This window comes from Triturus cristatus, chromosome 4_1, assembly GCF_964204655.1.
Source record: "Triturus cristatus chromosome 4_1, aTriCri1.1, whole genome shotgun sequence".
Classification (NCBI taxonomy): Eukaryota; Metazoa; Chordata; class Amphibia; order Caudata; family Salamandridae; genus Triturus; species Triturus cristatus.
Window position 1 is genome coordinate 589,440,496 of NC_140585.1, and position 25,987 is coordinate 589,466,482.

General features: G+C 49.0%; 1 protein-coding gene across 5 annotated transcripts in view; it reads left to right on the forward strand.

The window, feature by feature from the left end:
- Nucleotides 1-25,987, forward strand: part of DMTF1 (cyclin D binding myb like transcription factor 1) — a 514,121-nt gene that overhangs the window by 161,046 nt on the left and 327,088 nt on the right. For 4 of the 5 annotated variants that reach the window (XM_085652911.1, XM_085652914.1, XM_085652913.1 and 1 more), the window contains exons 6-7: nucleotides 17,395-17,471; nucleotides 18,839-18,996. In XM_085652911.1, the coding sequence (XP_085509037.1) occupies nucleotides 17,395-17,471; nucleotides 18,839-18,996 (235 nt within the window). The remainder of the gene's footprint in view (nucleotides 1-17,394; nucleotides 17,472-18,838; nucleotides 18,997-25,987) is intronic. The other variant, XM_085652912.1, reaches the window with a different exon arrangement.

A 25,987-nucleotide genomic window follows, 5' to 3' on the forward strand; every position in this document is an offset into this window, starting at 1 on the left:
CTGTTCCCTACTAGGTACAGGGTGTACAGAGTCCACAGTCCCCCAGAGGCTGATAGAGGTCAAAGTTAGGTATGACCTTACTCTCAAAAGTGGTAGCTTGATCGAGCAGTAAGGCAGTACCAGAGGACAGTGTAAAGCATTTATTGTACACACTCAGTCAGCAAATGGTTTCACACACTCAATAACTGAACTCTAGGCCAATGGTTTATATATATAAAATATATTCTTGTTTTATTTTTAGAACCACAAAGGGGATAAAAATATACTTTCTCAGAATGAGAGGTTGAATATAAATACTTTTGTCTTAAGCAATACATTTTTGTAAACAGTCACAGTTGGTTGCAATAAACAATCCTATTTCCTAAACATAACAATGCATTGAGCTCAATGGTAAATTCAGGTTATTTGTAATAAATTACTTTTCAGATTACTTTTGGAATTCCAGGTCTGGCTCCTAGATCCAGCCCTGGGTCAGTATTCAGAATCAAGTGATGAAAGTCGACTTAATAACTGTAATGATTTTTAAATAATATTTAGCTATTTCAAAAGTTAGCACTTAGAAAATATTTCAAGGAAAACATTCAATGGATCTCTATGGCAAGAAATTCAAATTGCAGGTAGAGTACTTTATCGTTACTTTAGTAATCCAGGACTGGGTACCTAGACCCAGGACTGGGGTCCTTATCAAAAACAGGTAAGTAATTTTGTTTGCAGAAATGGTACGATTTTAAAAGAATATTTCAAATTTGCAAAAATAGACACTTAGAAGAAATTTCACAGAAAAGCAGACAATGGTTTCCTATGGGAGAAAAATCAATCAATCAATCAATCATGGAATTTATATCGCGCATTACTCACCCGGAAGGGTCTCAAGGCGCTTGGGGGAGGGGGTCTGCTACTGCTCGAACAGCCAGGTCTAGAGCTGTTTCCTGAAGGCGAGGTGGTCCTGGGTCAGCCGCAGGTGGACGGGCAGGGAGTTCCATGTCTTAGCCGCCAGGTAGGAGAAGGATCTTCCTCCGGCGGTGGCTCTCTGGATGCGAGGGATGACGGCGAGGGCGAGGTTCGCGGATCGTAGCTGTCGGGTGGGCGTGTAGAAGGTCAGGCGGTCGTTGAGGTACCTTGGGCCCAGGTCGTGGAGGGATTTGTGTGAGTGGGTGAGGAGTCTGAACGTGATCCTCTTGTTGACAGGGAGCCAGTGCAGGTCTCTCAGGTGGCTCGAGATGTGGCTGCGTCGGGGGGCGTCCAGGATGAGATGGGCGGAGGCGTTATGGATACGCTGAAGTCTTTTCTGAAGCTTGGCTGTTGTACCGGCGTAGAGGGTGTTTCCGTAGTCTAGTCTGCTGGTGACGAGGGCCTGGGTGACAGTCTTCCTGGTCTCGGTCGGGATCCATCTGAAGATCTTGCGGAGCATGCGGAGGTTGTGGAAGCAAGATGAGGAGACGGCGTTGACTTGTCTGGTAATCGATAGGGAGGAGTCCAGGATGACGCCCAAGTTGCGTGCGTGGTCCGTTGGCTTGGGTGCGGTGCCCAGGGCCGGGGGCCACCAGGAGTCGTCCCATGCGGAGGGCGACAGTCCCAGGATGAGGACTTCTGTCTTGTCCGTGTTCAACTTAAGGCGGCTGATGTTCATCCATTCGGCGACATCTTTCATCCCTTCGTGTAGGTCGGCTTTCGTGGTGTCGGGGTCTCTGGTGAGGGAGAGAATCAGCTGGGTGTCATCGGCGTAGGAAATTATGTTGAGGTTGTGTTGGCGTGCGATGGCAACGAGGGGTTTCATGTAGATGTTGAAGAGAGTAGGGCTGAGCGACGATCCTTGCGGGACGCCGCAGATGACTTCGGTGGCCTCAGAGCGGAACGGAGGGAGGCGTACTCTCTGTGTTCTGCCGGAGAGGTATGAGATGATCCATTCCAGAGCATTTCCCTGGATGCCGGTGTCGTTAAGGCGTTGGACTAGGGTGCGGTGGCAGACAGTGTCAAATGCTGCGGAGAGGTCAAGGAGGATGAGTGCCGCTGTTTCACCTTTGTCGAGCAGGGCTCGGATGTCGTCGGTGGCTGCGATGAGGGCGGTCTCGGTGCTGTGGTTGGCTCTGAATCCGGATTGCGATGGGTCGAGGGATCCGTTCGTCTCGAGGAAGGCGGCCAGCTGCTTGTTGACGACCTTCTCGATGACTTTGGCAGGGAATGGAAGGAGCGAGATTGGGCGGAAGTTCTTGAGGTCGGTCGGGTCCGCTGTTGGTTTCTTCAGTAGTGCGCTGAGTTCGGCGTGCTTCCAGCTCTCTGGGAAGGTGGCTGTGTCGAAGGAGGCGTTGATGATGTCTCGGAGGTGGGGTGCGATGGTAGAGGCGGCCTTGTTGAAGACATGGTGGGGGCATGGGTCGGTCGGAGATCCGGAGTGGATGGTGTTCATCATGCGTGTCGTGTCTTCGGGGGTCACTTTGGTCCATGTCTGGAGGAGAGCGGCGGGGTGCGTAGGTTCGGTCGATGGGTGCGGGGGTGGAGCGCCGAAACTGTTGTGGATGTCGGCGATCTTGCGGTGGAAGTACGAGGCGAGGGAGTCGCAGAGGTCCTGCGAGGGAGTGATGTCGTTGTTGCCGGTGCTGGGGTTGGAGAACTCCTTGACGATGTTGAAGAGCTCCTTGCTGTCATGGGCGTTCTTGTCCAGTCGTTCCTTCAAAGATTTCTTCTTGGTGGTGCGGATGAGCTGGTGATGTCTGCAGGTGGCGAGTTTGAGGACGGTCATGTTGTCGGTGGTCTTGTCGAGGAGCCAGGCCTTCTCGAGGGTGCGGCAGGCCTTCTTGGAGTCCTTGAGTTCGTCGGTGAACCAGGGGGCTTTCTTGCTTCTGGGCCTGGTGAGTGGGTGGTTCAGTGGGGCGAGGTCGTTGGCACAGGAGGTCAGCCATTGCGTGAGGTCGAGGGCTGCTGTGTTAGGGTCCGTTGTCCTGACCGGTGGGTTCTGGCTGAGGGAGGTGGTGAGCTGGTCGACGGTGATCTTGCTCCAGTTTCTGTGGGGAACCTGCTTCGGGTGGTGGTGGACCGTGTTCTTCTTGAAGCTGAAGTGGACGCAGCTGTGGTCAGTCCAGTGGAGTCCGGTGCAGTGGCTGAAGGTGACGTGCTTGCTGGATGAGAAGAGGGGGTCGAGCGTGTGGCCGGCGTAGTGGGTGGGGGTGTTGACCAGTTGCTGGAGTCCGAGGTTGGCGAGGTTGTCCAGCAGGGTGGTCGTGTTGCGGTCGTTGTTGTTCTCCAGGTGGAAGTTGAGGTCCCCGAGGAGGATGTAGTCGGCGGAGGGGAGGGCGTGAGGGCTGATGAAGTCTGTGATGTCTTCGCAGAACTGTGCGCGTGGTCCCGGGGGTCTGTAGATGAGGGTGCCTCTGAGGGTAGTCTTGGGGTCGGTGTGGATCTGGAAGTGCAGGTATTCGGCGGTGTTGAATGCGTCGGTGGAGTCAGTCGAGATGCGAATGGTGCTTTTGTGAGCGATGGCGATGCCCCCTCCGGTCTGGTTGTTGCAATCCCTCCTGATGATCTTGTAGCCGTCCGGGATGGCTATGGCGATGTCGGGGGCTGAGGAGTCGTTCATCCAGGTTTCCGTGAGGAAGGCGACGTCTGGAGATGCGGTGTCGAGGAGGTTCCAGAGTTCCACGGCGTGTCTGTGGACGGAGCGGGTGTTGATCAGGATGCACTTGAGGTGGTTGCTGTTGTCCGTCTTGGTGGGCGTGGTGCTTGTTTGGAGGCAGGAGAAGTTGCAGGCTCGGCAGACGAAGGGTCCATGGGTGCGTCGCGGGGACGCTCGGTAGCAACCGGGGGCTCGGGCGGTTTTGAGTGCGATGAGCGTTGCGAAGTCGTAGGTCCTGCGGGGGGGCTGGCGGGCGCGGGGGCCAGGGGGTCTGGCGCTGGGCGCGGTCCAGGCGCGGACGGGCTTACCTTTGGCGCACCTTCGGCGCACATAAGGCGCTCCCGCTGCGCGCGTCCGCTGCGCGGTCACGGAGGGGGTGACATAAATAAGGAGCCGGGAGGGAGGGTCAGCGGGAAGCGGGAGCGGGGTGGCCAATGGGCAGGGAGGGGGGGCGGGCCGGAGGTGGAGGCGGGAGTGGGAGGAGGCGCCTGGGGCAGCGGCGGCGGGAAAAACGGCGGGAAGCGGCGGAGCAGGCAGGAAGTCACCCGGTGCCCAGCGGAGGTCAGCAGGTAGGAGGAGTGAAGGCGGCAGCGTGAGGAGCGGTCAGGAGGCAGCAGGCGTTACCTGGGAGGCGGGAGGCGGTATCCGGAGGCAGGCAGCGGCGTCAGGTAAGTGGCGGGAAGAAGATGCGGAGATCAGGCGTCAGGCAGCGGAGGCAGGTAAGTGGCAGAGCAGTGGCGGGGAGCGTCCGTTCTGTGAGGCACAATGAGTTAGAGGTGAGTATAGTTGTGGACACTGTTCAGAGTCAGGGCTGGGCACCAAGATCCAGCACTGGGAGCTCACCTAGGAGCAGGTGAGTAAATTCGTTTTTGTCACTTGGCTGATTTTTGGTGAATATTTGCAGTTTTGAAAAGTTCACACTTAGAAGATTTTTGAAGAAAAAGCCAGTCAATGTTACCCTATGAGGAAAATGAAGTTAGCGGTTTAAGGGTAAGTACTCGACTGGCAGAGTTGAAATTCCGGGCATAGACTCAGGGGTCCCCCAGTGTCAGGTAGGTACAGTTGGTTCACCCTCAGCGGTTTCAGGACGGCCGGGTGCAGAGAGAGTTGGGCCCAATGTTATCCTATGAGGGATAGGGGGGGCCTTGGTTGGTGGCTGCTGTCTGGCAAGCCACGCGGCTGTGGGAGCTGGGCTCCTGGTCACTTACTCAGGGCAAGTGGGGAAGTAGGTTAGTGTAGAGAGTGCACTGCCAGGACCACTCGGGCGGCTGGGTGCAGGGTGCTTTTGAGCCGTCGGGCGCTCAATGGAAATCAATGGGAATGTTCCGGTTTGGAAAAAGGCTGCAAGCTCGGGGACAAGGATGCTTCAGGTGCCACCACCACTTCGAGAGGTAAGTTGGGTAGTTGTAGGTTAGGTGGGTACCCCGGGATTAGGCACAGGGGGCCGCAGGGCGCCGCGTTCAGGGGTGCCTTTTGGTGTCGGGAAATCTTACCCTCTGTTGATCGCGGTTGGGGGGGGCACCTGGTTCTGAGGCTGCAGGCTTCTTCAGGAGTGTCGAGGGGGGCCCTTGGGTGCCGGACTCGGGGTCACAGTCGCCGTGGGGTCGTCCTCAGGGTCTTTGTCCACTCCAGCACTGGCCAGGCTTGGCTGGTGCAGAGTGTGCTGGGTTCGCGGTTCCGGGCTGCTGCCAGGGGTTAGAGATAGGTTTCTGAGTAGAGCCTCTACTCATGGGAGTCCCAGGGAATCAGAGTTCAAAGGTAGCCAGGTCCTCCGGGGTTTTTGAGGTTGCTGGCCACAAGAGATGCCGCGCTGGAGCAGGAGCAGGTTCGAGGGTCGACAGGCCGGTAGGGCTGGGGCCAAAGCAGTTGGTGTCTTCCTCTTTTTAGCAGCTGCAGGGCAGGTCTTTGTTCTTCTTGCTCTTCTTGTAGTTTCGAATCTGGGATCTGGGGAAGGAAGGTTCAGGGGGCCCCTAAATACTAGATTTAGGGGCGTTACAGGTAGGTGAAGGCCAGGGACCAATGGGTCCTTGTCCTGGGGTGGGTACACCCCCTATCCTGCCTCTCTCCTGTGGGAGGGGGGCAGTAGCCTGATCCTGATAGGGTAGGGCCTCCCATCTTCAAGATGGCGAGAGCCCGGAGATGTGCTTCACCTCGCCTCCCCCACCTGAGGGGTGGGGTGGGCAGGCTGGCACATCCCCTATCCTTGTATGGGGTTTCCGGCCAAGCTTCCCGCCAGAGTGGGGGGTTGCAGTGGCCTGGGGAAACTCCAACTGGCGGCATGCCTTTGAAGCTTCCCTTTGCTCATCCTGGGGGAGGAGATTTCTCACCTCACCCAGGATGTGCATTGTTGCAGGCCCGGGAGAGCAGGGGCTCTCCCACCCAGGGGTCCAGCAACGTGTCTGCTGTGTGGCAGCCTGGGCAGCCTCAGAGCAAACGTGGATTGTAGGTTAGCTGTAAGGGGGCATCTCTAAGATGCCCTCTGGGGTGCTTAGTACATTAAATCCCACACTGGCATTAGTGTGGGTTTAATGTGCTGAGAAGTTTGATACCAAACTTCCCAGTCTTCAGTGTTGCCATTATGGTGCTGTGGAGCTAGTGTTTGACGAGCTCTCCGCACCATGTACTTGTAAATGGCAGCACTGTACTTACAGTGCCCAGGAATGGACCTGGGTACTGTAGGGGCACAGGGCTCCTGCTCCTGTGCCCACACCATAGGCATAAGGCACCCAGCCAGAGGGGTGGCTGACATATGCCTTGGCAGTGTAGGTGATGGGCATGGCACACAGAGAGGTGTGCCATGTCGACTCTTTGTTTTGTCCTGCGCCCAGACACTCAGCCTGCAAAGGCAGTGTGTGTGTGTAAGGGTACAGGGCCTCTAAGGGTGGCACAATGAGTGCTGCAGCCCTTAGAGGCCTTCCCTGGTCACAAGGCCCTGGGTACCTAGGGTACCATTTACTAGGGGCTGACATGTGGCCAGGGTTTGCCAATTGGGAGTTTGTATTTTAGGGAAGGAACACAGGCCCTGGGCACCTGATTGGCAGGAGCCCAGGGCACAACAAGGAAAAGTGCATCAGCTATTAGGCAAAAAAAGGGGGGGGTTACTGCAACAGAAACCCACTTTCTCACAAGTGCTATCTGTTTGTGGCTGGGAGGAGTGCGCTGCTGGGGTGTCTGCCGAGGGAGTCCAGAGCATAGGGATCCCCCCCCCTTGCGCTGCTGGTCGAACGGGTGCCCACCCGGCATTTGTGCCTTTTTAGCGGGTGCCCACCCCGCATTTATGCTTGCGAGGAGCGGGTTCCCATCCCGCATTTGTGCGCGTTGTTGAGCGGGTGCCCACCCCACTCTCATGCCTTTTTGAAGTGCAGTTGCCCACCCCACATTTATGATTATTTTAGGAGGCGGGTGCCCACCCTGCACTTGAGCGTTACTTGGAAGCGGGTGCCCACCCCGCATTGCGCTATCGAGGAAAGAAGCTGCCGAGTCTGGCGAAACCGGAAGTCAGACACGTCCGCCTGACTGTGGACGGAGTCGCTGCTAAGAGGAAGTCTGGAGGGTCAGGAAAAAGGCCCGAAGTCAGCGTCTTCCTGAGCCGGGCCCCCGTGAGCAGTGGGAGCGCCGCATGACGTGGGAGCCCCGCATGCCGCCAGAAGAGGAAACTGAGCCTCCAAGCCAGCCCCGGTGAGTGGGGGAGCCGCAGGGGAAGCTAAGAGGAAGGCCCCCTTTCGAGGCACATTGTCAGTGCCTGCTATGAGCGGATCCACAGGAGAGCGGGCCGCTCCAACGTTGGGGGAAATCCTGTTGAAAGAGCTTGCACCAGGTGGGCCATTTTTGTTTGTAGAGTCCCAGAGGGGGGCTCACGCGGTGCTGGGAGTGCCAGTGCTCTGCTTACTGCCCTCCGCTGTACTGCAGTGGCGGACAGCTGTAACACGAGGCAATTTTACTTAAGAGTCCCAGAGTGGGGCTCAGGCGGCACAGTGGTGCCAGGCTCATTTTGCCACAGCTACCCCACCGGCAGCTGCAGCGTTCCTGCAATTTGGTTTAGACGTCTCAGTGGGGACCCCGGAGGCACAGATGGTGCCAATGTCATTTATCTTTGGGGGCCAGATAATTTCTAGAAGTCCCGAAGTGGGACTTGGGAGCAGTTGTGTTTTTTCAGCAGGAAAGGGTGAGAAGCTCCCCAGGCCCCAGCGCAGTGTGCACTTTGCTTTGGCTGCATAGGCAGCAAATGGGTCATTTGGAAGGCCCGACTAGAAGCCCTGACATTTTTAGACAGAGGGCATTTGGTCATGCTTATGAGGTTATTGCATAATGTGTTTAAGCTGGTGAGGCCTAATGCGTAATGTATTTATGCTAATGAGGTTTGGGCCTAATGTGTTTATGCCTAATGTCATGTTATGATATTTTAGGATGGTGTCTGTAGCGGTTCTGAAGTAATGACAGGGACTCTAGAGCGGATCAAGGCGGGTTTTATTTCGAAAGGTACACGTCTTCTCCTTGTAGCCAGTATATACCGGCAATCGAATATATAGTCTTTGTCCTTTTGCAGTTTCTCCCGCTCTCTAGGTCTTCGTCTCTCTCTCTCTCTCCCTGGTTCTCTCCCTCTCTTCTCTGCTCGTCCCAGAAGCGAGCCGGTGACTACGCCAAACTCGTGGGCTCAGAAAGAAAAGACAGACGGAAACAGGGTGTCAGTGGTACAGCCTTGCTGTATTAGTGTTGGGGAAGGGGGTGAAGGAGCACCAACCAAAACCAGTGAGTCACTGCCAGGCACAAAGGGGGTGACGGTGTTGGGTTTGGGGGACGCGTTTTGACTAGTGCACAACAGGGCTGGCGTTTCTACCCCCCAGACTTCTCCTGCCTCCCTGCCTAGCCCACAAATCGCGCTCGTACCTGGCTTAGCCACACTCCTCCAGGAACGTGGCTGGGCGAAGCGTGGCCTCGGTGGCCTCCTGGCTTTCCCGCCGTCTCTCGACTCTCCTCCGCTTCTCCTTGGCGTGGTGCGCCCTCCGTGCTCCTCCGGTCTTCCACTCGGGTTGATACTCCCTCCGTAGTCCTCCGGTCCTTCGCTTGGCTTGATGTTTCCTCCGCAATCCTTCGTACTCCGCTCTCCACCTCTCCTCGATCCTCTCCGCTGGTGATGATACCCACCTTCTTCCGGGTCTCGTTGTCTCTTGTTGGCCCAAGTTGTGTGACGTCCGTCCAGGGGGTGGAGTCCTTGATGACTGGGTCCCAGTTAAAGAGACACAAGCTTATTTCGGTGGTAGCTACGGGACTCGGGTCACTCCATTCATCCTGTCTTGGAAAAAGAAGAGGCGTGATGACATCCGAGGCTTCCCACCAGTCTTTTGTTTGACCCCTTCTTTCCCTGAGAACTCCCGCCCCGTGACAGTGTCTAATGCTAATATGATAATGCTTAGGTCATTATGGTACCAGTAGTTACTGGTTGTGTTTTATATTTACTACCTGCATTGGGTTGGTTCTGACAGTGGCCCGATTGGCCCTGTGTTGTATATAATCCCCTGTGAATATTGCCAGTGCCAGTTGGCACAGTGTAAATGTGTGATTATGTTTCTAATGTGTTTATGATAATACAAAGGCGATTTTCATTTTTTATATAACCTTGTGTGGAGTACCTTTTGTGGTGTGCCTAGTGTGTTGCTGCGGTGTGTGTGTTGCGCAAACGCTTCACACATTGCCCCTGGGATAAGCCTGACTGCTCGTGCCAAGCTACCAAGGGGGTGAGCAGGGGTTATCTTCAGCGTGTAACTCCCTTGCCCTGACTAGAGGGGTGGTTTCTCCCTGGCTTAGGCGCAAGCCCTAGCCAACCAGAAATCCCATGTTCGAGGCATATGAGCTGCAGATCACACACTGTGCATAGATCGCCATCTGGGGTTGGGCCCGGATGTTTGTTGTATTGGAATAAGTCTTTGGAAGTCACAACATAGGTGACTCCTCCTTTGGACAATATTGCTCATGGGCATCGACTCCATCTTCATCGGGCTCGGATGTGTTCGTCGCGCTCCAGTTCGGTGTTGTTACCTTTCGGCGCACAATCCTCCACCCATTCTTCTGTATTGTTTCGATCGCGCGCATCTCTACAAACTTGAATTCTTAGATTCCGGTCGTCGACGCAGGCCTTCGGGCCTAGCCGCGCCTTTAGGCCTTTGGCTCATGGAAAGGACTCCTTTCAAAAAGTGTCCTCAATGTGGATCCAAGTTTCCACATACTGGTGTGTATCCTCTGCCTTTCGCCTGAGCACTAGACCAAGGACTGTCCAGCTTGTGCCTCTTTCCGCTCCAAAAAAACAAAAAGGGATCGTCGGGCTCGAAGAAGCATGGCTCGATCATCAACATCGATACCGGACGATATTGTCCAAGATGGCATCAATGTACCGGAACAGGAGCAGATCGAAGAGGGCAACATTAGCGCCTCCGAAGCCAACGTCGAAGACATCACTCCAGGGCAGCAGGTCGTAAGTACTGATGTCGACCCCCCCCCCGCCCCCACCCACTCATAATAAAGCTTCGGTAACACCTTCACCTTCGGGCCTAGGTGCACACCAGGACAAAACTTCCCAATCCCTGCCTTTGGGCTCGGAAAAGAAGTCAACACATAAGCCTTCAGGCCACTCGGGATCGAGCCAGCCTACAGTCTGTACCAAACCCCACAAACAAAAGACAAACTCAAAGAGAAACCACTGTCTTCGTCCGCACCGAAGACTGGTTTCACATCGGCGCATTCGGCACCGAAATCCACTGACACTGAATTTTCGGATCCAAAAAAATAATCGAAACCAACCAAACAACCGGTTCCAAAGACCGCTGGCGCTCAATCTTCGGATCCCAAAAAATCAGCGGAACCAAGCAAACAACTTGTGCCACACAAACCGTCTGACCCGAAAAAATCAGCACCGAAACACACTCCAGAGGAGAAACTTTTTCGGCCTGATCCAACCCTAAAAACTCTTGAAATAGACCCAAAGACAGGAGTCAAAACTGTTGGACGCATCTGGTAAAAGAACAGCGTCCCTAGCAGCCAACATATGGAGAATTGCCAACACACAGGCTTTGCTGGCTAGGTACGATAGGGCACACTATGACGAACTAGAGACCCTACTACAACACCTTCCAGACCAATATAAAACAAGGGCCAATGATCTCATCCAGGAGGGCAAACTTACAACCAATACCTCCATTTGATGTGCTCTGGATGCTGCAGACACAGCCTCCCGAGCTATTAATACCAGTGTCCTTTTGTGCAGACATGCGTGTCTACGTATTTCGGGGTTCAAACTACCATACTAAACCAATCGTTTGACCAGGAACATTTATTTGGGCCTAGTGTAGATTCATCTTTAGAGAAGATGAAAAAAAATATTGATACTGCCAAATCAATGGGAGCTTTGCAATCGCAAGCTCCCAGAAGTTCCTTTCGTCGCTGTTGTTTTAGGGGCGCCTCTAGAGGTTCTACCACTGATGACTCCTCCACCCCCTGTAAAAGTCCCGCTCAGACCTCATCTTCCAGAGGTTCTTACAGAGGAGGCTACAGGGGCAATAACAACAAAGGTAGAGGCAAACTACCAATACTCGCACTGCCTCCACCTCCAAACAATGACTTCCCTCCACTCCCCCCGGACCACTCTACTCCGGTCGGGGGAAGATTGCTACAGTTCCTACCTGTCTGGAACACCATTACCACGGACAGGTGGGTGAGACAAATCATCCAATCTGGTTATTGCCTAGAGCTCACTTCAACTCCCCCAAACATACCACCCAAACAACATCCAATGTCAACAGAGCATTTAACACTTCTAAAACAAGAGGTGCTTTCCGTCCTCCAAAAACATGCAATAGAACCAGTTCCCCTGCATCACCAAAACACAGGGGTTTACTCCCTGTACTTTCTCATTCCAAAGGACAGAACCCTGAGACCCGTCTTGGACCTCAGACCATTAAACCTCTACATACAGTCAAACCATTTTTATATGATCACTCTTAAACAGGTCCTTCCTCTACTCAAACAAGGCGATTTCTTGCCACTTTAGATCTCAAGGACGCCTACTTTCACATTCCCATTCACCCTGCTCACAGGAAATATCTTCGATTTATAGTGGACGGTCAGCATTATCAGTTCAAGGTTCTCCCATTCGGAGTCATCACAGCACCCAGAGTCTTCACAAAATGTCTGGCAGTGGTAGCAGCCCACTTAAGAAGACAACATTCACGTCTTCCCATATTTGGACGACTGGCTCATAAAAGCCAAGTCGCATACCCAGTGTGTAAATCACACACATACCACAATCCAACTACTTCATGACTTGGGGTTTACCATAAACCTCACAAAGTCTCACCTCCAACCGTCCCACATCCAACAATATCTAGGTGCCACAATAAACACCTCAAAAGGCCTTGCATATCCCAGTCCAGCCAGGATGGCAAGCATGCAAGCCCTTATAACAAAATTCCAGCCACAACACTCACTTCCAGCTCAAGTGTTCATGCAACTAATAGGTATGTTGGCCTCTTGTATATTAATAGTACCTCATGCAAGACTCCAGATGGGCACCTTACAGGAATGCTTAGCACGTCAGTGGAACCAAGCTCCGCTAACAGATCTGGTGTTGGTGGACGGCAGCACACATCGCTCTCTGCAGTGGTGGAACACCCAAAACCTTTCCAAAGGGTGACCGTTCCTAGAGCCGGATCCACAGATTGTGCTAACAGCAGATGCATCACTCACCGGCTGCGGAGCTCATCTACTACATCACACCATACAGGGCACATGGACACCTCAGCAAAAGCTACTCCACATCAATCATTTGGAGTTACTAGCAATCTTTCTGACATTAAAATCATTCCAGAAACAGATATCAGGCAAAGCTGTCTTAGTCCGCACGGACAATATGACAGCAATGTACTATTTACAAAAACCGGGGGGGGGGGGGGGGGGGGAGGGGTGGCGCATTCTCTGCAGCTCTCTCAACTAGCACAGAGCATATGGATGTGGGCTATTCCTCAAAACATATTCCTTTTATCCCAACATCTTCCAGGAATTTAGAATCACATGGCAGATCTGTTAAGTCGTCAGACACAACAGATTCACGAGTGGGAACTTCATCCACAAGTTCTTCAACCGTTTTTCCAAATGTGGGGGCAGCCAGAGATGGACCTCTTTGCCACACATTACAACACAAAATGCCCAAGCTTCGCCGCCAGATATCCACACCCATTGTCCAAAGGAAATGCGATATGGATGAATTGGTCAGGCAGATTTGCGTGCGCTTTTCCGCCTCTACAACTCATTCCATTAGAGGTGCGCAAGCTGCAACAACAGTCACTAACACTAATCCTAGTTGCTCCAACATGGGCCAGACAACCATAGTACACAACATTGCTGGAACTATCAGTAGTCCCGCACCAAAAACTACACCTCTCCCCACAACTCTTAACACAGAACCATGGAGAGATCGGACATCCAGATCCAGCACAGCTCAACCTAGCGATCTGGCACCTGAAGTCCTAGAATTCGGTTACCTCAATCTTCCACCTAATTGTCTGAACATTATCAAAGAGGCTAGGCACCTCACCACTAGAGCCTGCTATGCAGCCAGGTGGAAAAGATTTGTTATATACTGTAACAATAACACGATCAATCCTCTAGATGCGTCCATTCAACACATTATATGTTACCTGCTGCATCTTCAAAGATGTAATATAGCATACACATCAATTAGGTTACATCTAGGTTACATCTCGCTGCCATAGCAGCTTACCTACAAAATAGACAACATTTGTCATTGTTAAAGGTAGCTGCCATTAAAGCATTTATGGAAGGCCTCAAAAGAATAATTCCTCCAATGGTACCACCTTCTCCAGTGTGGAATCTAAACATCGTCCTCACTAGATTAATGGGTCCTTCATTTGAACCTCTACATAAATGGAAGCTACAATTTCTTACATGGAAAGTCGCTTTCCTTGTGGCCATTACATCTCTCAGAAGAGTCAGTGAGTTATAGGCACCATTTTTACAACTCCGTCATAACAAAGTGGTTCTCAGGACAAATCCCAAATTCCTTCCTAAGGTTATTTCTCCCTTCCATCTCAACCAATCTGTTGAGCGCAACCACAAACAGTGGCAGAAAGAGCTCTTCATACACTAGACATAAAAAGAGCACTCCTTTACTATATTGACAGAACAAAACCTTTTCGCAAAACAACTTTTTGAATCCTTCTCACTACCACATAAAGGCAATCCCATTTCAAAGGCTGGGATCGCAAGGTGGATTGTCAAATGTATACAAATTTGCTATCACAAAGCAAAACGTACACTATCTATTCCCCCTAAAGCCCACTCTACCCGCAAAATCGGGGCTTCCATGGCATTGTTAGGGAACATTCTCTTAGGTGATATCTGCAAAGCAGCTACATGGTCTACACCGCACACATTCACACAACACTATTGTGTAGATGTGCAGGCAAAACAACAAGCTAGTGTGGGCCAGGCTGTACTCAAAACACTATTTCAAACTACTGCAACAGATACTGGTGGTCGCCGCTAAATAGGAGTACTGCTATGCAATCTATGCACAGTGTGTGATCTGCAGCTCATAAGCCTCGAACGGAAAATGTTACTTACCAGTATGCATCTGTTCTTGGCATGTAGAGCTGCAGATTCACACACGCCCACCCACCCACCTCCCCGGCTACCTTTATCTGTTCCAGTATTATCTTAACTAGATACAACATACATGGACATCTATTTCTGTTTCTCGCAAAACTCCATCATTTCCCTTCTTGGCGAAAAAACAATCTGAAGATGTAGTCGATGCCCATGCGCACTATTGTCCAAAGGAGGCGTCGCCTATCTCGTGACTTTCAAACACTTATTCCAATAATCAAGCAATCAATCACATAATTTGTAAAGCGCACTATATACCCGGGGGGGGGTTCAAGGCGCGGGGGGATGCTGCTATTGGTCGAAGAGCCAGGTCTTGAGTTGTCTCCTGAAGGTCAGCAGGTTTTCGGTTTGTCGCAGGTGGAGGAGGAGGGTGTTCCAGGTCTTGGTGGCGCGATGGGAGAAGGATCTGCCTCCGGAAGTAGTTCTCCGGATGCGTGGGACTGTGGCCAGGGCATGGTCAGCGGAGCGGAGTTTCCTGTTGGGTACGTAGAAGGAGAGTCGACTGTTGAGATAGGCTGGGCCGGTTTTGTGGAGTGCCTTGTGTGCGTGGATCAGGAGCTTGAAGGAGATTCTTTTGTCGACGGGGAGCCAGTGTAGGTTCCTCAGGTGGGGGGTGATGTGGTCACGGCGTGGGACGTTGAGGATCTGGCGTGCAGAGGCGTTCTGGATTCTCTGTAGTCTATTGATGAGCTTGGACGAGGCTCCGGCATAGAGGGCGTTTCCGTAGTCGAGTCTGCTGCTGACAAGGGCCTGGGTGACTGTTTTCCTCGTGTTTGTCGGGATCCATCTGTAGATCTTGCGGAGCATGCGGAGGGTGTTGAAACAGGTGGTGGAGACTGCGTTGACTTGTTTGGCCATGGAGAGTTTCGAGTCTAGGATGACTCCCAGGTTGCGTGACTGGTCGGTGGGGGGGACCCCAGTGACGTGGGCCACCAGGAGTCGTCCCATGCGGAGGGGTTGGACATGAGGATTTCCGTCTTGTCTGTGTTCAGTTTGAGGCGGCTGTCCTCCATCCAGTCTGCGACGGCCTTCATTCCCTGGTGGAGGTTGGGTTTGGCGGTGAGGGGGTCCTTGGTGAGGGAGAGGATCAGTTGAGTGTCGTCGGCGTAGGAGATTATGTTGAGGTCGTGCTGTCGGGCGATGTGTGCTTGTGGTGCCATGTAGACGTTGACCAGCGTCTGCCTGAGGGAGGATCCTTGAGGGACACCGCAGATGATCTCGGAGGCATTAGATCGGAACGGGGGGAGGCGGACTCTCCGAGTTCTGCCGGAGAGGAAGGAGGTGGTCCAGTCCAGGGCCTTGTCTCGGATCGCTGCGTCATGGAGGCGCGTGCGTAGTGTGTGGTGGCAGACTGTGTAGAAGGCGGCGGAGAGGTCCAGGAGGATGAGGGCCGCCGTCTCGCCGTTGTCTAGCAGGATCCTGATGTCGTCTGTGGGGGCGATGAGGGCGGTCTCGGTGCTGTGGTTGCTGCGGAATCCCGACTGGGATGGGTCCAGGATGTTGTTGTATTCGAGGTGACGGGTGAGCTGGGTGTTAACTATCTTCTCGATGACCTTTGCTAGGAACGGAAGCAGGGAGATGGGTCGGAAGTTCTTGAGGTCGCTCGCATTCGACTTGGGTTTCTTCAGTAGGGCGTTGATCTCTCCGTGCTTCCAGTTCTCAGGGAAGGTGGCGGTCTCGAAGGAGAGGTTGATGATTTTGTGCAGGTGGGGTGCGATGGAATTGCTGGCTTTGTTGAAGATGTGGTGCGGGAGAGGGTCGGACGGGGATCCGGAGTGGATCGTTCCCATGGTCTTAATTGTGTTCTCGACACTCACGTTGTCAGGGTGCCGTGGGCGGTGGGGTGCTGTGGGTTCGGATCTGCAGTGGTCGTCTGGGGTCTGAAGCCGTTATGGATGTCTGTGATTTTCCGGTGAAAGAAGGTCGGGAGGGAGTCGCACAGGGTTTGCGATGGTGGGATGTCGTTGGCGTTGGAACTAGGGTTGGAGAGTTCCTTCACGATGGTGAAGAGCTCCTTGCTGTTGTGTGCGTTGTTGTGAAGGCGGTCTATGAAGGAGGTTCTTTTGGCGGTCCTGATGAGGTGGTGTTGGTTGCGGATTGCGTCTTTGTGGGCAGTGCGGCTGTCTGGCGTCTTGTTGCTGTGCCATATGTTTTCCAGTTTCAGGCAGGTGCAAACATCCGGACCCAACACCAGATGGCGATCTATGCACAGTGTGTGAATCTGCAGCTCTACATACCAAGAACAGATGCATACTGGTAAGTAGCATTTTCCTTTTAACAGTAATAATTAAAACTCTTAACACTAACCCTTTTCTTACGGTAAGAGAAAATCATCTGCCTTCTTCCTCAGTGACTGCACTTCGGAGATGTACATTATAATATTAACATTTCTCAAACAGTAGCTCTTAGAATTGTGTTCTTCTGCTTACCTACATTGGAACTTCCAGCGGAAATCCTTCAAAATGATACATCAGGTACACAGTAGAAAGTTTTTCTTCTCCCATCAGTGTGGTCGGTCTTTTTTATTACGATTTACTCATGTTATCGTGCAAGTGACTAGTTTCGTCCTGTTCTCAGTCTGGAACAGAACATATGGAGTCTGTGCTCTGTACACCAGACTCAGAGAGTGCATTTTGGTGCAGTTTATTTTTCCACAAAAACCAGTGAATAGTGAGCTGCTATACTCGTGTGCATCACAAGAGAAATGATTACGCCAATTTGATAGTTCACTACTGCAAATTCACAAACTGATTAATAGGTAAACTACTTTGCACAACTTCTGCATCTCAAGGTCTCAATCCTGATTTTACAAAGATAATACAAAGGTTTATGTTGCAGTTCATGTTGAACACTAATCATTTCTGGCCACCAAAATGTTACGTGTCTATCTGTAAAGAAACGTCCTTCTTACAGTGCCATAAGCACTGTCCAAGTTTAAGTTTATCATTTATAGAGTGAACACCGTGAAAATGCTTTATATGTTTCTTCCTAAGGTCAGCCTGACTAGCCTTGACCTAGCAAAAATTGTTTTCAAAAGTTAGGATCTCCTGTCAAGTAAATTGTTTTACGTTACTGTTGGGATAAAAATGTTTTTCTTGTATTTTGTATAGGCCACAAGTGGAAGAAAGGAATGTGGTCGAAGGAAGAAATTGAGCTTTTAATGTCGAACATCGATCGGTATTTAAAGGTATCAAATAATGCCTTGTACGCAGTGCTACTGCATACCTTTGTTCAAATGCATACATGGTAAATGTTCTATTTTGGAGAAACACCCATTTCGGTGACTTTAAAAGGACTCCATACGGTTCGAAATTATTAGAAAATCTTTGTGGGGAGAGCAACACTGCTTACTAAAAGTCTGATTTTGATAACTATGTCTGAAACTTTTCCTCAATTTATACTCTTTTTGTTTTTTTTTTTTTTGTATTTTTTTTTTTTTTTGCCACCAAGAAGTTGCAAAGACTTTTGAAAGGCACACATGGTTGCCTAGGGTCAGTTGTACACTATGAGTTGGAATGGAGTATTTAATGCTCCTGTGCACCAATCCGAATTCTAGATTACTCCATGATTTATTTTGAGGGCATGTTACCATTATAGATCTGGAAGATTGAACAAGGCTCTGATAATAATTTGAATTTTCTAAATGGATTGGCAGGTTGTCCAAAAAAGGAACGTAAAAGGGATGAGGGAATAAAGATGATTTTTGGAGGGAACCCATACCTGCTTCTCAAACAAGATAAAATAGGGTTAAAAGTGTGAGTGGGGGAAAAAAGGGAGAAGAAGGGGGTTTGACTTGTAAAGTGCAATGCACATATTTCTCTTCATGGCAATAGTGACCAATATTTCTCCTTGTACAACTTATTCACCAGTTTAGCTGTGACAAATTAGAAATATCATTTATAAATTATAGAAACTGATTTTTGGAAAAAGTTTCTTCAGACAAGATTTTCACAAGTCTGTATATCTTTTTGATTACATACATTTCCGCAAACATACACATTTTCAGACTTGGCTGAAAATGGTGCAGTTTAACCTTTTTAAGACGGGTGTAAGTAACCACCTAGTGGAATTACTTTTTAGCCATGTTCTACCACTCCTCCTCAATAGATTTGTAAATATGTAGACAATTAAAAGAAAGAACACGGTTTGTGAGACATTACTTCATTATATTTCATTCCTTTGTTGGGAAATGAAGAAAATTGTTCAGTCCATTGCTGGGTGCACTTCGAGTCTCTAGTTAACTTTATTTGTTTGCATCCTGATATTGGGAAATTGTCTGTAAATAAAAATGCCAAGAGCAACTTTTATATATGGATCTAAATGGAAAAAACTTTAAAGACCGTTTGGTTTAATTTTTTGTAGTCTCACTCTATAGCGTAATTGAATGGTAGATGATAAAACTGTGCTTTGATCCTTGGCTTTATCTCTATTTAATGTAGTATTTGTACCTAGTCACTTTTCTAAATGGTACAATGTGATACAGATTTACTTTGAAATGTTTTTTTTAAATTACATGTTCTACACATTATATAAAAACGTATTCAATCCATTTAGGTACGTGGCATGACAGATGCCTCAGAAATAATCTTTGAAATGTCAAAGGATGAGAGAAAGGATTTCTACCGGACCATCGCCTGGGGTCTGAATCGCCCCCTTTTTGCAGTGTACAGAAGAGTTCTTCGCATGTACGATGACACGAATCATGTTGGAAAGTATGGAAGAAATTATTGTGGTATATTTTAACTGGCAGTAAAAACAAATGGTATACAACCTTAATGTGCTTTTATCCTTGCATTGATCCAAAAGCTCTTTAAACACCAGGCTCATGCTTTATTTGTGTTAAGTTTGGAGGTATTTATGAGCAGCTATGCAAAACAAACGGGTTTGCATTGTTCCCCAAAATGAATACTGTAGATGTGCTTCGACAGGTGTTAAGATGCGGAAGCTATTACGGAAATGGGAAACCAGAGCAGAAAAAACTACCTCTCCACTGTGTCCATTTCATTGCCAACAAATTTCAATCTCAAATCAAAAAGTAAGTTTTGAGCACCAGGTTTATGCACTCTACAGTGCTGATGACCGAGAAGCCTTTCAGATACACCCATTACATGACTATTTTATAACTCAAGTTGTATGCTTTAATACTCTGCAATGTACAAGTAGCAGTTAAATAATTCTGCACAAAATAACAAAGTTTGGGACTTTCTCAGTAGAATTATCCATCAACCTGCAGTGTTATGTGCCCTTAGTAAACACCTTAATTTGTAGGTTGAAAAGATGGCATAGGTATCTGTTGTACTGTCAAGGTGAAATTGTATCAGTGCTTCAACTACCACTTAAAACGTGTGGGTGGATGTTGATAGTAATAGAACATGATTGCTTGAACAGCTCTTCACACCACGGTTCTTCTGTTTCCAAGCAGTCTAAATAACAGATATCACTATTACCCAACTTATTGTTTGTACAGGGCAATTAATGCTCCACTTGAGTGTTGTTCTATAAATTATGCCTCAGTACATACTATGATTCTTTACAACTTTTATGTTTTTTCACTCTTGAGAGCAGTGACTCAGTAAAGATAAGACAGTTAAAAGTCATTGTTTATTGGAAACAAGATCTTGGTTTTAATATTCATCTGCAGTCTTTCACTGCCCATGGACAGCATTGCAATTACCTTGTCTTTTTTTTTTTTTTTTTGTGTTAACCACTTTATTTAACATTTTCAAATCTCAGGTACAGATAGTGGTAAAACACGCTGATGGCATTCCACAATCGGCACTATTTAAAAAGAAAACTGAGGAACTCTCCTCCTAACCATCAACCACAAACCTGTAACAACGTATCGTCATAAGACCTCCAATCTTAGTCTCCTTCCCACACAAAGTTCCCTTTCTAAAGGCACCAAAGTTATCAGCCCCCGTGACTCGCGTTCCCCCCAAACGTATCACATCCGGTGGGCATGGGAATTGTCGACTGCGTTTGATATATATATGTATGGAATGGGGTCCAGACCTCACTTACTAATGCAGTTAGTTTTTCCTTTTCATGGATGTGCCAGACTTTATTCCACCTCATGCCTCGGGTACTTGGAATTGGCACTCTCCAATGCTGTGCTGCCACCAAATGTACAGTCAACATTATCGGTGTAAGAAGTCTGGCCACAGAGTGGGAGAGTGTGACAGTCCCTCATCATCCATCATGCCCAACAAAGATAGCACCGCTGCATGAAGAGAGCTACATTAGTAATATCTCATTCAACTTCCATCCCCTGGCTCTAGAACGGCTGTGTAGACAGGCACTCCTACCACATATGCAAGTATGTCCCCCTTCGCACCACATCCCCGCGAACTCGTATGAGGGGCCTTCACCATGGCTTTTAATTGATCTGGCATCGGGTACCCCCAGAGCATTATTTTAAATGCATTTATCCTATGTTGGAGACAGAGTGAGGAGTGTGTGGCCTGTCTTCACGTGAGAATCCAGCGCTCTTCATAAGTGGTACCGGATAGCACTTTTGTGTTATCTCCGTATGTGAACATATCATCAATTTTAGCGGTGTCACATGCTCCTAATGCGCAGTGTAGTAGCTGAGTAATCCGATACAAGTCTTTTGGACCCAGCCAGAAGTCATTGGAGCAGACCTTGTTTCTTGGCGCATTCCCAAAAATGTCTTGCTGTGTTTAAAGACACTTGTCATAATGACAAGAATGAAATCAAATTACAGGCGATGGTCTTCGACAGGTCAATGAGCTAAGAAAAGCACTCTAATAACAAAGGCAGAAAATGACTGTTTTTTTTTTTTTTTTAAAAAGCAACTAGTCCAATGTGCTATCATGCAATCTTTCTTTTAAATACCCAGGTAAAGACCTTATGGAGCCTGAGATATGAGAGACTGATACTGTGGGTAGAATGCAGGCATATACTCGTGTAAGAGTAATATCGTTTTCAGGCCGGTAAATATACTACAGACCAAAGAAATGTTACTGTATAATCATGGTACTGCTTGTGAGAAGTTGGCCTGGTATATGCTGTCCACTAGTTATAGTGGGCACCCTATACCAGTCTAAACAACCCCTTATTGGTTATAGGTTAAAGACAACCTTTATTGAAAGCTATCCTAGTGGTAGCTATGGAGAGCAGCCTTCAGGCTAAGTCTTAAAGGAATGCAAAGCAGCTTGTTTTACCAGTCTATAATTTCTTGAGTACCTAAATGAAAGATAACCACACCAGGTATATATATAAAATATACATATTTATTTCAAAACACACCCCCCTTGACTCTTTATGAGACTAGAGGTCAAAACACATAAGTTACACTTCAAATATCACAATAATAAGCACAAATACACGTCAGACCCTAGGGGCGAGCCTGACCATATACTAAAATAGTGGTATAAGAACCATGACTTAACTAGACACAAGGCCTAGAGCCTGTAGAATCGCTGGGACTCCAAGGAACCACCCAAGGTAGTGACACAGGGGACCCACGGGGGCCGGGTGTAGTGTGTGAACACAGCTGCTAGCTCCCGTTAGCTTCTATGGGCAAAGTCGCGGTTAGATTTTTAAAGATTAGGGACACTTAGAATTGAGTCAGGACCAAACCCTTTTGGACTTAGTAAGTTCTAGGGCTAACACCCACGGGATCACCGGAGTTCTCGTGTTACCTCACCCAGGGAAGACGGGTGCATAGGTGTCTTTTGGTGTCGGGTCGCGTCGTCGATTTCAATGGCAGCTGGCGAAGAAGTGCTGCTGCCGGGAAGATGTGAAGTGTCCGAAGAGATCCAAGCCTGGATCGAAGATGAGAAGAACCTGAAAGCAGAGGGGACAGAGTCTGGGTCACTAGCCAGTGACCAGGAAGACGATAGGCAGATGCCCACCGATGTCGGGTGATTTCAGGTGAAGATTGACTCTTCAGCCAAGAGGACCAGGAGGCGTTGAGGGCGACCAGCTGGATTCGAGCTGTCCCACGAAGGATGTCGAGTGCTGCAGCGTTGGTGCCCAGATTGAACACAACAAGCCTTGGCAACAGCAACCCACGCAGAAACGAGAAAGATGCTTCGGTGCAGACCAGCAAGGTCTGTGGATCCCACAACTTGGTAGGGAGTCGGGGCACGTCTGGAGCATCCAGGGAAGCCTAAGGAAATTCAAAGTTACCCCCTCAGGGACCCACCAGTCAACGGACCAGGGATCGCGAAGGGACCTTAAGACGAAACACAAAATGGCAGCCCACGGGTCACTTGGAGTGACCAGGCCGACAATCTTCGGTGGATTCAGTGCTCGAGGTGGGGGCTTACAAGTCCGCCCAAGCACGACTTCAGGAGACGTCGACAAGTCAATGCACTTGTAAAAGTGCACGGTGACCAGGAGTTCCGGTTCTACGCTACACACGAGGGCTGCGGGTCTCAGCTTTGCTGGGGACTCGGGTCGGCCTGTGAGATGCCTGGAAATCCTCTTCCTGGGCTGCAAATACTTCGGAGTCCAGCGGGAGCTTCGGAAATGCAGACCGGCAAATTTCTTCGTTGGTGCCTGCCAAGCAGGGGAGTCACTCCTTGACCCCAAGGGAGATTTCTTCAGTCCTCTAGTCTTGAGTAAAGCATCGAAGTTCCAGGATTCAGCTTCAGAGTTTCATCCAGGGATATCCAAAGTTCTGGTTAGAGGTTCCTTACTTATACCTAAGGAAGGGGTTGGACTAGCTCTGAGGACCCACCTATGGGATGGTTTGGAAAGAGGGGTGGCTACACCCATTTCCGTTGTCCAGTTTCCCTCCAGAGCAGGGGCTGGAAGCCCCTGGACCGATTTGAGCTGTACTATGCACAGGGACACCAAATGTGCCCCCAGTGCAGGACTTCAAAGCACTCTGAGAGTGCCTCCACCCAGCCCCAATACACATAAGCCTGTCTGGGAGGTGGTTACACCTCCCTGTGACAGGAAACCTATTGTCCAGGCCTCCCCTGCCGGTGTTTCGGTCAGCAGCAGGAGGCCAGACCCGTATCTGTGGCTGCAGCATTCATTTTCATTCATTTCAGCGCTAAGAGACCTGTCGGTGTACATGCGCTATATAAATCTCCATACAAATACAAAATTTTGTGATGCCAGGGCTCTATTAAGTTTCTACTGGGTATACCAGTGGGTACATGTCTCTCCCTCTAGAAGGGTGGAATTCTACCACCGCCGCCAGAAGTGGCGGGGGGGTAGGATTCCAAAGCATTTTACACCAAACACAACATGTTTCTGTGCAGCCATCCCAAAGTTAGCATTTACCACGAGGTTATAATGCAGTTAAGAGTATATGGTCAGGCTGCACTACAAATAGCATCGAAGAAGGGTCTTTGAACCCTGCAGAGGGGCTCTGCTCATGCAGGGGCACCCTCTCACATAAGAACCAAGCACTCTGCGTTCAGGATTGATCAGGCCTGCCATAGGAGTGACTTACAGGTTTATATGCGTGTGTGTGTGTGTATATATGTATATATATATATATATACACACACGCATATAAACCTGTGTGTGTATATATATATATATATATATATATATATATATATATATATAGTGAGCTAGGTAACCTATATCACAGTAAGGGGTGCATGCGCCACCTTACCGGGCCTCAGTAGCAGACCTGTGGTGTCATTTTGGGTGGCTTTCCAGGGGTGGCATAATACATGCTTCAGCCCCTGATAGGCCTCTGGGGTACCTATGCCCTGGGTACATAGGGTACCATATACTAGGGACTCACAAGGGTACCTCAGGATCCAATCAGTGGTGTACCTAAAGTACATGCATTCAATTTAGAGAGGAAGCAGCTAGGCTGGGGCCCTGAATAGCAGGGTCCCAGCCAGACTAAAGTAAAAAAACAGTGAAACACCAGCAAAAAGTGGGGGTAAACATGTGAAGCAGATCCTACTCTCCTACACTGCTCATCTCAGAGCTGGGAATAGAAAGGAAGGAAATCTATGGTTATGCCCCATGTGTCTGGTCACTACTCCCATTTATCCGGTCTATGAATTCAACATGCTCCGTTCGATCTAGATAGATTCTCGTTCCAGCGGCACAGAACGGGACCAACCAAGGTAGTAGTGAGTGGCATACCTTTTGACGAATGTGTGACTACAAAGGACACCAACCCCTCTGTGACAGAGATGCAAATTCCTCCTAAAATCTTGGGTATCAAGCCCTACTTATCAGATGGTTGGGTAGGACCCAACTTGACGGATTAGATTATATTTTTCCCATTGAAGTATATTCAGTTTGATGTAGGAACATAATCATTTTCACTAACATTAGGGATCGACATGCCCTGACGAATTCCCCAGACCATTTAGGCTAATTTAGTTGGGCAGAAACATGTTGGCAGACAGATATATGGGTGTGAGTCATTGATCTTAACGACCAATTCACTTTCATTTTTAATCTTACCTAGCGTCCAATTTATTAGTTATTGTCCATGGCATACTAAGGTAATTTTACTTTTTCATCTGGATCCCCTTTTATCTCAGTGTGGTCCAGTAATATTTATCCAAGAACTCCCTCCTTCCGTTACGGTCTTTGAGGAGGTGGAGTCTGCCTCGGTGGCACTGACCTACCGAGGTGGGGAGAGGACTCGTATGATGATGAAGCATGCCACTATTATAATAGCAAGCCCACGGTCAGTGTTTGCCTCTCAGGATAATCTAAAGACGTATGTTTAGGATCTACTTGTAGTGCAATTTACACTACACTGTTTCTCAAATTATCAGCCGCCATACCTATTTTGCGTTAATCTACTTGGATTCTAATGTCATGAAAATTTAGGATACCAGAATACCAATCTGGGTATTTGCTGATTATTCAGTAGCACTTGCTAAAACAGGCCATTCCCTGCAAGAGAAAAGTCTGAAAACCAGTTTAAGTCTAGGATATTGGAATATATTGGGAGACCAGCCAATCATTAGTATACTTTGAGTAATGGCAAATTATAAAGGGTTTGTAGCTCTTTCGTCAAGATGTCATTTTGGGGGGGGGAGATATGTTGAGTGTGGTGTAACGGAACAGGGCTGGGGTTAAGAGACTAGTCCCTGGAAGGAATGTGCATGTGATGGAGATGTTGAGTTTGTTTTGCAGACTTTATATCATCTAATAGAGGAAATTCAGGTTCATATTGATATCAAACCATTTTGGTGAGTAGATAAGAGGTTATTAAGTGTAATAAAGTATGTATCAATTAACCGTACATCTCTTTTGAATCATGCATATGAGTGATATAAGTGGTTTTGTTGAAATTTCAGTTAGTTTGCTATTCTTCTGGTATAGCTTGCCTGGACCCGTTGGATGGGTAACAGGGAGATTCTGCATTAAAGGGCAACGGTGACTGCCAGGAAGGCGGAGTGTTTGATCCTCAACAGTATTGTAGTCCATGTCAATGCAGAATTAGTTTTATTCGCCAGCATTGGCTCGGTCTTGGGTTAACATGCATGAATTATTCCCGGACGCCAGGCTCAGAATCCTTAGTAGTTCCTTTTAACACAGTAGCAATCCAGTTCAGTAATTAACATTAAAAACATCCATTAACCACCAGTAGGTCATACAACTCATTTCATGACCCAATGTACAGCCAATCAGGTGGGTGGGCTTAGAGTTTCAAACCTCCTTCAAAGCATTAACTGTTGGATTTTCTACTACACATCTTGTGAATTGAAGGGAATTCTCTCTGCTGTTCTCCTGAAG